The following is a 13,126-nucleotide window of genomic DNA, read 5'->3' on the forward strand; positions in this document are numbered from 1 at the left end:
TCGCAGCCCCCTCTAGCCCAACCCTACCCTCCAACCCTGCCAGTGCCCCTCACTCCTGACCCCCAGCACCTTCGAGTCCTCGCCCGCCGTGAGGAGGACGTGGCCCCCGGAGAGAAACTTGACCTCAGAGACGAAGCCCTGGTGTGCTGGGAACGTGGCCAGGCTCACAGCCTCCCGCCAGGACCAAAGATGCACCGTTCCGGCCAGGCAGCCGGACGCCAGCACGGTGCCTGCAGGGGAGAAGGACACGGCGCGGACGGAGGCATCATGGCCTGAGAGAACCTGCAAGGGGAGTCAGAGTCACAGCCCAGCCCGCCCCACCGGTGCCCTTCACTCCTGACCCGCAGCCCCTGCCAGCCCAGCCCCGCCGGTGCCCCTCACTCCTGACCCACAGCCCCTGCCAGCCCAGCCCTGCCGATGCCCCTCACTCCCGACCCACAGCCCCTGCCGGCCCAGCCCTGCCGGTGCCCCTCACTCCCAACCCACAGCCCCTCCTAGCCCAGCCCTGCCGGTGCCCCTCACTCCTGACCTGGAGCCTCTGCCAGCCCAGCCTTGCTGGTGCCCCTCACTCCTGACCCACAGCCCCTGCTAGCCCAGCCCTGCCGGTGCCCCTCACTCCCGACCCGCAGCTCCTCCTAGCCCAGCCCTGCCAGTGCCCCTCACTCCCGACCCGCAGCCCCTCCTAGCCCAGCCCTGCCGGTGCCCCTCACTCCCGACCCGCAGACCCTCCTAGCCCAGCCCTGCCCCTCCCTGCCCCATACCGAGCTCACGCTCCGGTTCTGCAGGCCCAGGATGGTCACGGCGCCGTCCCAGCCCCCGGTGGCCACTAGCTGCCCGTCAGGGTGGAAGGCAGCACAGTTCAAGGGGCAGGAGAGATCCAGCTCCCAGGTCTGGTGCCCCTGGGCAGAGTCCCACAGCTGGGAGAGAAGGGAACAGTGGGTCAGAACAGGGGCCAGGCGCCCCGACATCTGGATTCTCTCCTGGCTGGGGGAGGGGAGGGAAGTGCGGGCTAGTGATTAAAGCCGGAGGGGCGGGGCGGGCAGTGACCGTAGCCGGTACCTTGAAGTGCCCGTCCAGGGAGACGCTGGCCAGCTGTCTGCGATCAGGGCTGATGCAGCAGCCTGTGACCCGGCCCTGGTGAGCATTAGTAGCCAGGAGCCTGGAAGAGAGAGAGATTCCTATGGTGTCCCCACCGTTGCTCTAAAACCAGCCCCGCCACTACCCTTTAGAGCGGCAGCCCCCCCAGCAGTACCTGCTGCCCTCACGCAGGCCCCAGGTCTCCAGTCCCCCAGCGGAGGTGCCCAGGCAGAGGGTCCCGTCAGCCAGGAAGACGCAGGCCGAGATCCCAGCACCGCCACTCAGCAGGGTCTTCAGCTCCTGGGGGCAAGGTCGGGTGGGGGGTGAGACTGCAGAGCCCCCTGCCGGCCTCCGGCTTCCCCTGCCCCCCAGCTCCTCCTGCCCCTAGCTTGCCCCCAGCCCCCTGGCTCCCCTGCCTCCCCATCCTGCCCCCCGCCTCCCTCTGCCCCTGACCTGAAACCAACCAGCCCCACAATGTCATCCCATGGCAAGAGATCCCCTGAATCTGCCCTGCCCTCCCCCCGGTACCTGGCCACTCTGCATGTCCAGCAGGAGCAGGGTCCCGTCCGTGCTGCCCACGGCAGCCTGGCGCCCGCAGGGGGAGACGGCCACACAGGTGGGGGACGTGGGCAGGGCCAGGGCGATGCTGCGGGTGGGGGGAGGAGGTCAGGGGGGAACGACACCCAGGAGCAGACAGGCACCCAGTGCTGCCCACCCTCAGAGCTCGGAGACAGGCAGCACCCCACCCAGGACACCGTGCCCCCCAGGAACTCCTCCTCTCCCCCAATGGAGCCCCCAGTCCCACAGGGACCCAGCCCCTCCCCTCCTTCAGGACAGAGATATGCAGCCCCCCACAGCCAGGCTCTCCAGCCCTGCAGCCCCCCCTAGTCCATGGGACCCGCACACCCCATTCCCCCACCAGGTTACAGGAGGGTCCCCCAACCCAGAACAGGCGCCCCAGGCTGTGGACCAACTCAGCCGGGAACAGGGCTGGGGCCTGGCTGAGTGACAGCCCTAGAGGGCAGGCGCCAGGACCTGTGGTGAGGAGCAGGTGGGCGCCTGGGGGAGCGGGTCATGGTGAGGGGCAGGTGGGCACCCGGGAGGAGGGGCAGGGCCTCCCCTCTACGGTGGCCCCATTACCTGTCAGGGTGGGGGGTATCCTGGACCTTGTTGCGCCAGAGCAGCAGACGCCCCCCTGGGGGGGCCAGGGCCTGGGCCTGGGTGCCCAGCGAGGAGCCGTCGGGCGCATTGGCTGCCAGCTGGGCCAGGAGCGACGGGTTCTCGGAGAGCAGCACCGCGCCCGCCTGCACCATCGCCCGGAATGCGCCCACCTCGCCCCGGGGTTTGGCGCTGCCCGCTGTGGGGAGAGACGCCTGTGTCAGGGGCACAACAGCCCCCAGCAGCCCCCAGCCCCCCCATTTCAGCCTCTGGTAGCTCCCTCCACCTCCCATTCCTCCCACGGCAGCCCTCCCCGCCCCCCATTACACCAAGGCACCTCCCCATGCCCCTGCGGACAGCCCCCCATCTGCACAGGGCTGACTCCTGACTGGCAGCCCCCAGAGGTGCCCCCCACCCCAGGCCACCCCACTCACCGTGCAGGGCATAGGCCTGGCCCAGCACGGGCAGCAGCCCCAGGCGGACGTGGGCAGCCACGAAGCGTAGGTCCGTCAGGAGGGAGCCCAGGAGGTCGGGGCGTCCAGCGCAGACCTGCCGGGACAGCGGGGTCACCCAGCCCGCCCCCGCTGAGCCCCACCCTATGCCCAGCCCCGCTCCTGCCCAGCCTCTGCCCCCCCACTCCCAAGTTCCCCACCTCACCCCACCTGCCCAATCCTGCCCTCCTACCAAGCCCACCCCCGCTAAGCCATCCATCACCACCCCCAGTGCCCTGTACCCACCAGGTGGTAGGGCAGAGCCGCCAAAGGCCCAGCCTCGCTGCCCTGGAAGCTCCGGGACACATCCGGGTCACAGAGTTTCCAGAGATGAGCTGGAGGTGAGGGGGAGACTGTCACTCACAATACTCAGCAGCCCCCACCCGGGGGGGTCACAGGCCCAGCCCAGACACTACCCCACGGGGTGACCTCCTGACCTGCTATCAGAGCATGAGCTGCTCGCTCCAGGCCCGGTTCCTTCAGGTAGCGCCGTTCCACCGCCGTCCGCAGGGGGGCACCGCAGAGGTGGAGCCGCGAACCGGGGGCCTCCGAGGGGGCCCCACACACCCCCGCCAGCCTGGGGAGGGGACAGACGGGGGACAGAGAACACTGGCTTCCGGCCAGCAACAGATGGCGACAGAGCTCGGAGCCAGGTCCTGGGGGCCTGCCAGAGCCCGAGAGGACCCAGGCATCCGGGATCCCAACCCCCACTCCCCTCCCAGAACAGGAGAGAACCCAGGAGTCCGGGCTCCCAGCCCTCCCTCTCTTACCACTAAACCCCAATCCCCTCCCCCGGCCAGGAGAGAACCCAGGCGCCCTGGCCCCCACTCACCACCTCAGGCTCCTCATCAGGGAATAGATGGGGGCCTTTGGGATGGCCGCCGCCTGGCCCCCAGCAGCCATGCCTCCCTCCCAGGTGATGGGCGCCCCGCCCAGCTCCCTCCACATGGTGAGCACGGCGAGGAGATCACGCTCCAGCAGGCCTGCGGAGGACAGAGGAGCGAGGGTCAGGGACAATTCGCCTGGTGCTGAGATGCAGCCAGCTCTGGGGCGCGGCGGCTGGTAGCAATGCCAATTAACAACCCCCAGCACCTCGAGCTGTCTCTTACCGTCTTTGCTGGCCCAGAGGGCGGCGACGGCTATGGCCACTGGCTCAGCTCCGTGCTCCTGCTCCAGGCAGCCCAGTATGTGCTGGAGCAGGGCGGGCAGCACCGGGGGCAGCATCTGGATCCTCTCCGAGACCTGGAGGGACACAGGACCCTGAGGGGTTCGGAGAGCCCCACGCCACCAGCCTGGATCCCCTCCTGTCCCCATCCTTCCCCTGGGGTCCCTAGCAGGGAGAGCCCTGCATTGCTGGCCCAGACACCTGGGTCCCCTTTCATCCTGGCCCCACCCCTGGGGTCCCTAGAGGGCAGAAACCCACGCTGGTGGCCAAGATGCCTGGATCCCCTTCCATCCTGGCCCCACCCCTGGGGTCCCTAGAGGGCAGAAACCCATGCTGGTAGCCCAGATGCCTGGGTCCCCTTCCATCCTGGCCTCTCCCTTGGGGTCCCTCACAGAAACAGATCTGTGACGCCAGCCGAGATGCCTGGGTCCCCTTCCGTCCTGGCCCCTCCCCTGGGGTCCCCAGATGCCTGGGTCCCCCTGTGGGGCTAAGGCACCTTTTCATAGATGGTGAAGGCTCGCAGATCCTGGGTGAGCAGTGCCAGGTAGAGGGGCTGCCGAGCACCGCGCTTCAGTAGCACCAGCCGCATCTGGAGAGAGACAGACGGGGTCACAGCAGGCAGGGAGCCCCTGGGCAAAAGCCAGTGCCCCTGCCCCACCCAGCCAGAGCAGGAGAGAACCCAGGAGTCCGACCCACAACCCATCCCTGCTCCAACCACTAGACCTCACTCCCCTCCCAGCGCTGGGATAGAACCCAGGAGTCCTGACTCCCAGTCCCCACCCCCTCGCTCTAACCACTAGACCCCACGCCCCTGCCAGAGGACCCAGGGATCCGGGCACCTCTCCACCTGGTTGTTGAAGGCTGTCTCCTCCAGCTTCTTGCCATACATGGCGAGGCCCCGGCGGACCAGCCCAGCCCGGTCGCAGGGGTCCAGAGACCCCAGGGGGATGACGACTGTGTCCGCCCGTCGCTGTAGGGAATCCAGGAGTCTGGAGCACTCACCGATGCTCAGAACCAGGCTCACACGCTGGGGGGAGAAGAGAGGAGCTGAGCAGGTGGCGGGGGGAAGGAGGGGATCCCCACAGGTGGGGGGTGGGGGAGCTGGACTTACCAGGGGCAGCTGCGCTGGGAGCCAGTCAGAGACGGGCTGCCCACTGTCCCCGTGGATCTGGTCAGCCCCATCGAGCAGCACAACAAGGCGCTGGGCTCCCCGGAGCAACCCGGCCACCGCGGGCAGGAGGGACTCCAGACAGCACACCAGCCCCCTGCAATGGGCAATCAGGGATGGGACCCAGGCATCCAGGGGTGCCCAGCCCCCCAGCTTTAACCCCTAGACCCCACTTCCCTCCAGAGCCTGGGGGAGAATCCAGGAGTCCTAGGTCCCAGACCCCCTGCAGTAACCACTAGACCCCACTCCCACCCAGGGCCAGGAGTCCTGGCTTCCAGCCCACCCACCCCTCCACAGAATCCCTTGCTCTAACTGTGTCATAATTATAAAGGGAAGGGAACAGCCCTCCTGTGTACAATACTATAAAATCCCTCCTGGCCAGAGACACCAAAATCCTTTTACCTGTAAAGGGTTAAGAAGCTCAGGTAGCCTGGCTGACACCTGACCCAAAGGACCAATAAGGGGACAAGATACTTTCAAATCTGGGGGTGGGGAGGGGGAAGGTTTCTGTTTGTGCTCTTTGTTTTGGGTGTGTTCACTCTTGGCACTAAGAGGGACCAAACATCAATCCATGTTCTCCAAATCTTTCTGAATAAGTCTCTCATATTTCAAACTTGTAAGTAACAGCCAGGCAAGGAATGTTAGTTTTAACTTTGTTTTCTCAACTTGTAAATGTTCCTTTTTGCTGAGAGGATTTTACCTCTGTTTGCTGTAAGTTTGAACCTAAGCCTAGAGGGGGTTCCTCTGGGCTATATGAATCTGATTACCCTGTAAAGTATTTTCCATCCTGATTTTACAGAGATGATTTTTACTTTTCTTTCTTTAATTAAAAGCTTTCTTTTTAAGAACCTGATTGATTTTTCCTTATTTTAAGATCCAAGGGGATTGGATCTGGACTCACCAGGAATTGGTGGGGGCAAAGGAGGGGGAATGGTTAAATTCTCCTTGTGTTAAGATCCAAGGGGTTGGATCAGTGTTTCACCAGGAACTTAGTGAAAAAGTCTCTCAAGGCTACCCAGGGAGGGGAAGGTTTTGGGAGGAAAGGGGGTGTTCCAGACGGAGCAATCTGGATGGTGGCAGCAAAACCAGATCTAAGCTGGTAGTTAAGCTTAGAGGTGTTTATGCAGGTCCCCACATCTGTACCCTAAAGTTCAGAGTGGAGGAGGAACCTTGACAAACCACTAGACCCCACTCCCGCCCAGGGCCAGGAGGGAACCCAGGAGTCCTGGCTTCCAGCCCCCCACCACCCTTGCTCTAACCACTAGACCCCACTCCCAACCAGGGCCAGGAGGGAACCCTAGCGTCCTGACCTGTAACTGGTGGGGGGCGAGGTCGTCTGGCCCAACAGACGGCTCAGGCGGGCACACAACTGTCTCAGCACCACCCTGGCGCTGGCCTGGTCCGGCCGGGCCCCGGTGAAGTGGGAGACGACCAGGCAGCGGGTGGGGGAGGTGTCCTGGGCCGGGGAATGGGCGCTCAGCTCCCGCGCCAGCGCCGCCTAGGGAAGGGACAGTGAGTCGGCTGGGGGCGGGGCCTCTCCAGGCCCCTCTCACCATAACCCAGCACAGCCAGACACCTCCTCCTCTAGGCCCCTCCCACCTGGCCCAATACAAGAGACCTGACCCCACCCCCTCTTGGTCCCCAAGTCCCACCCCCTCCTTCAGGCCCCTCCCACCAGGCTTTATGCAGCAGACCCAGACCCTGCCCCCTGCAGGTCCTGCCTACAATCCATCACCAAGCCCCACCCCTTTCTGCCCCCAGACGCCTCCCCCCATTGCCCATTGGGTGCCCCAAAGCCCCTCCCCTCAGGCCTCACGCAGACCCCTCCCCCAGCCTCACCATGAAGACAGTCTTGCCATCGCCAGGCGCGCCCATCACCACATAGAGCCCGCCCCCTGGCCCGCGGCGGGGGGGCCGGCCCTCCCGCACCCGGCCAGCCACGGTGCCCAGCAGCTTGCCCCGGGCACAGAACTGGCGCTGCTGGAAGTCCTGGAAGGCATCTTGCAGCTCCTGCCCCTCCTCCTCCTCGCTCCCAGGGGGCTCCGACTCAGCCTGGGGGTGGAGGGCAGAGACAGGCGTCAGCATGGAACCCAGGAGTCTGGGCTCCCAGCACCCTCCGCTGTAACCACTAGGCCTCACTCCCTCCCCGCCAGGGACAGCGTCACATTACCTGGAGGAACTGGCGCTGGAGGGCACCCCACAGATCCTGCAGCACCCGGGCCCCAAACTCCTCCAGCCCCTTGACATACGGCCGGCCCTGGGCCACGCCGCCCCACTGGCAGGAGTATCTGGGGAAGAGAGCAAAGCCATGAGGGAGACACCTTGGGGCCCAGAGATCCCACCACACCCACCAATCTCCCGGCCCATTACCTGCGGACAGACGCCACCCCCAAGTGCTGGCTCAAATGCCCCTTCAGAGCTGCCATCCGGTGCTGAGCGTCTTCTGACTCTGCCACAAAATCTGCCCTCCAGGCTTCTGGCACGGACCTGCCCCACCACAGAGAGGTCAGGGGCCCCATGTCCCATTCCCGCCCCCTGCGCCAGCCAGCTCCCAGCCACTGGGCTGGATCGGCACCCCCTACAGAGGAAAGGCCCCATGTCCCGTTCCCCAGCCCTCCATCATGGGGCTGGATCAGCACCCCATAGAGGGAAAAGGCCCTGTTCCCCATCCCCCTGAGCCAGGCAGCTCCCCATCATGGGGCTGGATCGGTGTTCCGTAGAGGGGAAGGGCCCCATGTCTCGTTCCCTGCCCCTTCCCCACAAGCCAGCCAATCCTTGCCATGGGGTTGGAGGGGAACCAGCATCCCCTAGAGGGGAAAGGGTGCAGAGTTACCCAAGGAAATCTGGCTCGCGGAGGTAGAAGAACGCCTGGCCAGCAGAACCAGAGCTGCGCCGGCTGCTGAGGAACTGCATGACCTCCAGCTCGGTGATGGAGCGGCCCCGAGGGTACGACTTCACCTGCAGCAATGGCACACCGGACTCCATCATCAGCCCCCACGTGGTGGGATCGAGCCTGTTACCTGGAGGGATCCCACCGCTCCCACCAATTGCGCCACAAAGTGAAGGCCAGCCACGCCAGCCCACAGGCAGAACAGCTCTCAGGCAAGGTTAGACTAACAGGCATCATGGGGAAGAAACACACCTGGGCCATTGTGAAGTGGGATTCCCGGCTTCTTCCAACCGGAAGGCTGGGGAGGTTTTGGTCTCCGCCATGGGTCTGTGCGTCTGTGAGCCGCACTGTGTGGGCATGACCAGCAGGCCCAGGCCAGTGCCAGCCACAAAGAGCTTTGTGCTGAGGTGAGCCTGGATCCCACTGCACCCACCAACCTCAGCAGAACTGGGGGGTTCCCATTGACCTTGGCCACCTCTGAGGCTCCCGTCCCTGGATGCAACACTTCTGGAGCGTGAAACTAAGCAGCATGTTTACAGGCCTGCACCCTCTTCTGTGCTTCACCCCATCACCAGAAGGGATCCCACCCTCACCACCAGCACTATTCTGAGATACCCAAGCTCTGTCTCTACCCAGGGTACAGGACACTCTGGCAGGCTCCGACGTGCTATGAAGCCTGGCATGGGCTGACAGAATAACCCCTCCAGCGGCTTTATACTGTCCTAGTGGGAGCGATGTCATCGCTGCACCAATTTCCCCAACTATTGGAACCCTCCCTGGCGTAATGAGAGCAGCACATCATCTGGCCATGCCTCACGATCATTACTGCAGGCCACTTCCCAGATTGCCCAGCCCTGAGAGGTGTGACTCAACCCGGGGACGTGGGTGGGGTGGCAGAACGCCAATGCCAGTAGGTACCGGAAGCAGCTGTGCAGGGTCCCCCGTCCTACCACTAGAGCGACTTGGCAGACTGGGTGAGGGAGGCCGTAGCATGACACCCAAACGTCTAGAGTAAATAAGGCAAAATCCCACTTCCCCCAAGTGCGAAGAAAGGCTCAGCGGCCAGGTTCCCGCAGGCAAGGGAGCTGCAGGGCAGTATCAGCCACTAGCTGGGTGCGAGGGGCACTGTCTGCTTGTCCCCCCCCCGATACAACTGACAGGGTGCTGGCAGCGCTCACCCACTCGTACTGGGGGGCGTCCGGCAGGGAGTATTCTCGGGGTACGTAGCCGTAACGCTCCCCCAAAATGCCCACGAAGAGCTGGCTCCGGGCCACCTCCGAGAGGCACAGTTCCAGCTGCCTGCATGGGGAAAAAGACCAGGGGTCAGCACCAAGTGGGGGCCCTCGCCGAGCCCCCCACCCCCTCATGGCACCACCCAACTCCCCGACTCAGCATGGGTCCCCCCAGACTCCCCCCTCAGCACAGCACCCCCTGCCCCACTCCCTGCAGCACGGTTCCCCCCGCCCCCTGAACCCTCCGCCCGCAGGGTGGGCACCCACCGCTCCTGCCGCACCTCCTGCTCAGTGATGCCCCAGCGCAGGTCGATCTCCTGCAGCGCCAGGTGATGGGGGGCGGCGCGGGCACGCAGGGCGGGCAGCACGGCCCGGAGCAGCACGTCCCGCTCGCCCTGCATGTCCCGCACCGGTGACGAGATGAACAAGCAGATGCTACGCCACCTGGAGAGGGACCCATCAGACCCTGGCCAGGGGAGCCCTAACCGGCTCGGCCCGGCCCCCTCACCGGCCTCTGCCCACCCAATGGACCCTTGTCACCCACAACTGACCCCTGCTCCCCCGATGGACCCCTGTGTCCCACCCCACCGGCCTCTGCCCACCCTGATGGATCCCTCTGTCACCTCACCACTGGCCTCTGCCCCCCAATGGGCCCCTCTGTCCCCCCCACCGGCCTCTGCCCACCCAATGGACCCTTGTCACCCACAACTGACCCCTGCTCCCCCGATGGACCCCTGTGTCCCACCCCACCGGCCTCTGCCCCCCCAATGGGCCCCTCTGTCACCTCACCACTGGCCTCTGCCCCCCGACAGGCCCCTCTGTCCCACCCACCGGCCTCTGCCCGCCCCGATGGATCCCTCTGTCACCTGCCACCAGACCCTGCCACTTTGATGGGCCCTTCTGTCACCTCCCACTGGCCTCTGCCCCCTCAATGGGCCCCTCTGTCACCTCACCACTGGCCCTTGCCCCCCCGATCGGCCCCTCTGTCACCTTCCCACTGGCCTCTTTCCCCCTGATCGGCCCCCTGTCACCTCTCACCAGCCCCTGTCCCCCCAATGGGCCCCTCTGCTGCCTTCCATCAATCTCTGCCTCCCCGATGGGCCCCTCTATCCCCCCTCATTGGCCTCCCACCGGTCCCTGCGTCCTCAATGGGTTCCTCTGCCCCCTAACAAGTCCCTACTCCCTGCCCCCCCGGACTGGCCCTGCCCCCACATCCCCTGTCCCCCCCATGGGCCCCTCTGTCCCCCCGCCACCGGGCCTTTTTCCCACGATGGGCCTCTCTGTCACTACCCCACTGGCCCTTGCCCCCCCAATGGGCCACACTGTCCTACAAGCCTGGTTGTCTCCTCTGGACCAGCACCAGATTACCCAATCCGGACCCTCCCCCTCCAGCTCAGCCCTAGACCCCACCATGACCCCCTCCCATGCCCCAGAGAATCAGCTCCCTGCCCACTCTCTCCCCACCCCCGACTGGCAGTGGGCCTTGCAAACCTCTCACCTGCTCCCAGGGGCGGGGGTCAGGGTGGGAGGGGAGGAGGAAAGCTCTGGGTGCCTGCGGGGTGCCCCCAGCGCGGGGGGCAGCCCGTGGATCTCGTCCATCCTGCCCACGTGCTCCAGTAGGCGGGAGGTGCCGCGCACAGCCAGGAACCTAGGGGAGGGGGGACATTGCAGTCTATATAATTTTATAAAAATATGCTAATAAGTGAATATAATGGAACTGGAATATGCTTCATGCAAAAGGTCTCTTGTAAGGTATCATTACTAAGTTTATAATCTACTGGGTGTGTTTCTCCTATGTGTATAAATGTACCACTCTTGTATCAGGGACTAGCAATATGAAATATAACTCTGAGGGCCTATTGCAATTATGCAAAGTATGGGCCATTCATGGCGGTTTGGAATCTTGATGAGTCTCATTAACCAGGACAACTGTCTGCAGATGGGTGTGTTTTACCTGTAGGTCTCCCTGTATACCTGTGTGCTGGCAAGAGGGCAATGAAGTCTTGCAGTGACATGTGATCATGTCACCTGAACTGGGGGAACCCAGAGAGGGACAAAGGATTCCAGCCTTGTGCAAAAGATATATAAAGGGGTGGAACAGAACAAAGGGAGAGAGGAGCCATCATGAAGAATCCCCTGGCTACCACCTGAGCTGGAACAAGAGCTGTACCAGGGGAAAGAATTGTGCCCAGGCCTGGAAGGAGTCCAGTCTGAGGAAAAACTTACTGAAGCATCTCTGAGGGTGAGATTATCTGTATTCAGTTTGATTAGACATAGATTTGTGCATTTTATTTTAGTTTGCTTGGTGACTTACTTTGTTCTGTCTGTTACTACTTGGAACCACTTAAATCCTACTTTCTGCATTTAATAAAATCACTTTATACTTATTAACTCAGAGTCTGTATTAATACCTGGGTGGGGGGGAAAATAGGTGTGAATCTCTCTCTGTCAGTGTTATAGAGGGCGAACAATTAATGAGTTTACCCGGCATAAGCTTTATACAGCGTAAAACGGATTTATTTGGGTTTGACCCCATTGGGAGTTAGGCATCTGGGTGTTAAAGGCAGGAACACTTCTGTTAGCTGCTTTCAGGTAAACCTGCAGCTTTGGGGCAAGTAATTCAGACCGTGGATCTGTGCAGGAGCAGACAGGCGCGTCTGGCTCAGCAAGACAGGGTGCTGGGGTCCCGAGCTGGCAGGGAAAGCAGGGGTAGAAGTTGTCTTGGCACAGCAGGTGGCAGCTCCCAAGAGGTTTCTGTGATCTAACCCGTCACAGGGGAGAGTTACAGACCTGGCCCACGTGACACCCCCTGCCCGCCCCCCTCCCCGTAAGGCTGAGACTCACCTGAGCACCTGCTCACTGAACCCAGCCAACTCCACCTCATTCACGGGGCCCCCCTGGCACCTGCAACGACATGGGTAGGGCCACCTCAGCAGTGGGGTGCCCCAGAGAGCTCCCCTGACCCTCCCAAAGACACAGGGATCTCCCCTGCCAAACCACAGGGAATCCCCACCCCCAGGGGATCCCCCTTCCCTACCCCTAGAGAATCCCCAATCCCCTCCCCCAGAGCCACAAGGAGCCCCCCGGCCGCAGCCCCTCAGTCCCAGGGATCCCCCCTCCCTCTCTGAAAACCACCAGGGAACAGCCTGGGAAAGGCCCCAGAAGCCCCCACCCTGCAGGCTAGGAATTGGGGGGGGGGTCCTTGCCCCCAAAGGGGTACAGTGGGGTGTTGGGGAGGGGCAGAGGGAGAGTTCATACCCCCAGGTCTCCAGGCAGAGGTTCACAAAGAGGCAGTGGGGGGCAACACGATCCCGCACCAGCCGCAGGGCAGGGCCGGCCAGGGGGGCCTCAGAGCTGGGGCTCAGCACGAGCAGGGTGTCGACCTGGGGGAAGGGGGGAGAGATACAGTCAGTCTGTGCCCAGCTGTGGGCCCCCACCCTCAGCTAGTGCCCCTCACTCCCGACCCGTAGTCCCTGCCAGCCCAGCCCCCAGCCCCAGGCCTGCCAGTGCCCCTCACTCTCGACACGCAGCCCCTTGCCAGTCCACTCCCCGCCCTGCCAGTGCCCCTCACTCCTGACCCACAGTCCTTTGCCAGCCCAGCCCCCACCCCTAGGCCTGTCGGTGCCCCTCACTCTTGACCCACATCCCCTTGCCAGCCCAGCCCCCAAACCCAGGCCTGCCAGTGCCCCTCACTCTTGACCCACAGCCCCTTGCCAGCCCAGCTCCCAAACCCAGGCCTGCCAGTGCCCGTCACTCCTGACCCACAGTCCCTTGCCAGCCCCCATCCCCAGGCCTGCCGGTGCCCCTCACTCTCGACATGCAGCCCCTTGCCAGTCCACCCCCCGCCCTGCCAGTGCCCCTCACTCCTGACCCACAGTCCCTTGCCAGCCCAGCCCCCACCTCCAGGCCTGCTGGTGCCCCTCACTCCCGACCCGCAGCCCCTCA

General features: G+C 63.7%; 1 protein-coding gene across 5 annotated transcripts in view; it reads right to left on the reverse strand.

Moving 5' to 3' along the window:
* TEP1 (telomerase associated protein 1) overlaps nucleotides 1-13,126 on the reverse strand; it is a 29,108-nt gene that overhangs the window by 5,611 nt on the left and 10,371 nt on the right. For 2 of the 5 annotated variants that reach the window (XR_003997368.1, XM_030539520.1), the window contains 23 exons: nucleotides 12,440-12,564; nucleotides 12,026-12,085; nucleotides 10,680-10,829; nucleotides 9,449-9,625; nucleotides 9,128-9,248; nucleotides 7,893-8,017; nucleotides 7,430-7,546; nucleotides 7,230-7,347; nucleotides 6,899-7,111; nucleotides 6,370-6,557; nucleotides 5,003-5,156; nucleotides 4,739-4,918; nucleotides 4,388-4,480; nucleotides 3,559-3,968; nucleotides 3,164-3,303; nucleotides 2,973-3,061; nucleotides 2,670-2,784; nucleotides 2,218-2,434; nucleotides 1,606-1,723; nucleotides 1,253-1,377; nucleotides 1,060-1,159; nucleotides 762-917; nucleotides 70-282 (listed from right to left, as the gene is read on the reverse strand). Coding sequence is in view for 4 of the 5 variants with exons in the window: in XM_030539520.1 (XP_030395380.1) it covers nucleotides 70-282; nucleotides 762-917; nucleotides 1,060-1,159; nucleotides 1,253-1,377; nucleotides 1,606-1,723; nucleotides 2,218-2,434; nucleotides 2,670-2,784; nucleotides 2,973-3,061; nucleotides 3,164-3,303; nucleotides 3,559-3,968; nucleotides 4,388-4,480; nucleotides 4,739-4,918; nucleotides 5,003-5,156; nucleotides 6,370-6,557; nucleotides 6,899-7,111; nucleotides 7,230-7,347; nucleotides 7,430-7,546; nucleotides 7,893-8,017; nucleotides 9,128-9,248; nucleotides 9,449-9,625; nucleotides 10,680-10,829; nucleotides 12,026-12,085; nucleotides 12,440-12,564 (3,504 nt within the window). In the remaining variant the exon portion in view is untranslated. The remainder of the gene's footprint in view (nucleotides 1-69; nucleotides 283-761; nucleotides 918-1,059; nucleotides 1,160-1,252; nucleotides 1,378-1,605; nucleotides 1,724-2,217; nucleotides 2,435-2,669; nucleotides 2,785-2,972; nucleotides 3,062-3,163; nucleotides 3,304-3,558; nucleotides 3,969-4,387; nucleotides 4,481-4,738; nucleotides 4,919-5,002; nucleotides 5,157-6,369; nucleotides 6,558-6,898; nucleotides 7,112-7,229; nucleotides 7,348-7,429; nucleotides 7,547-7,892; nucleotides 8,018-9,127; nucleotides 9,249-9,448; nucleotides 9,626-10,679; nucleotides 10,830-12,025; nucleotides 12,086-12,439; nucleotides 12,565-13,126) is intronic. The other 3 variants (XM_030539522.1, XM_030539523.1, XM_030539521.1) reach the window with 3 other exon arrangements.

This window comes from Gopherus evgoodei, chromosome 21 (assembly GCF_007399415.2).
Source record: "Gopherus evgoodei ecotype Sinaloan lineage chromosome 21, rGopEvg1_v1.p, whole genome shotgun sequence".
Taxonomy (NCBI): Eukaryota; Metazoa; Chordata; order Testudines; family Testudinidae; genus Gopherus; species Gopherus evgoodei.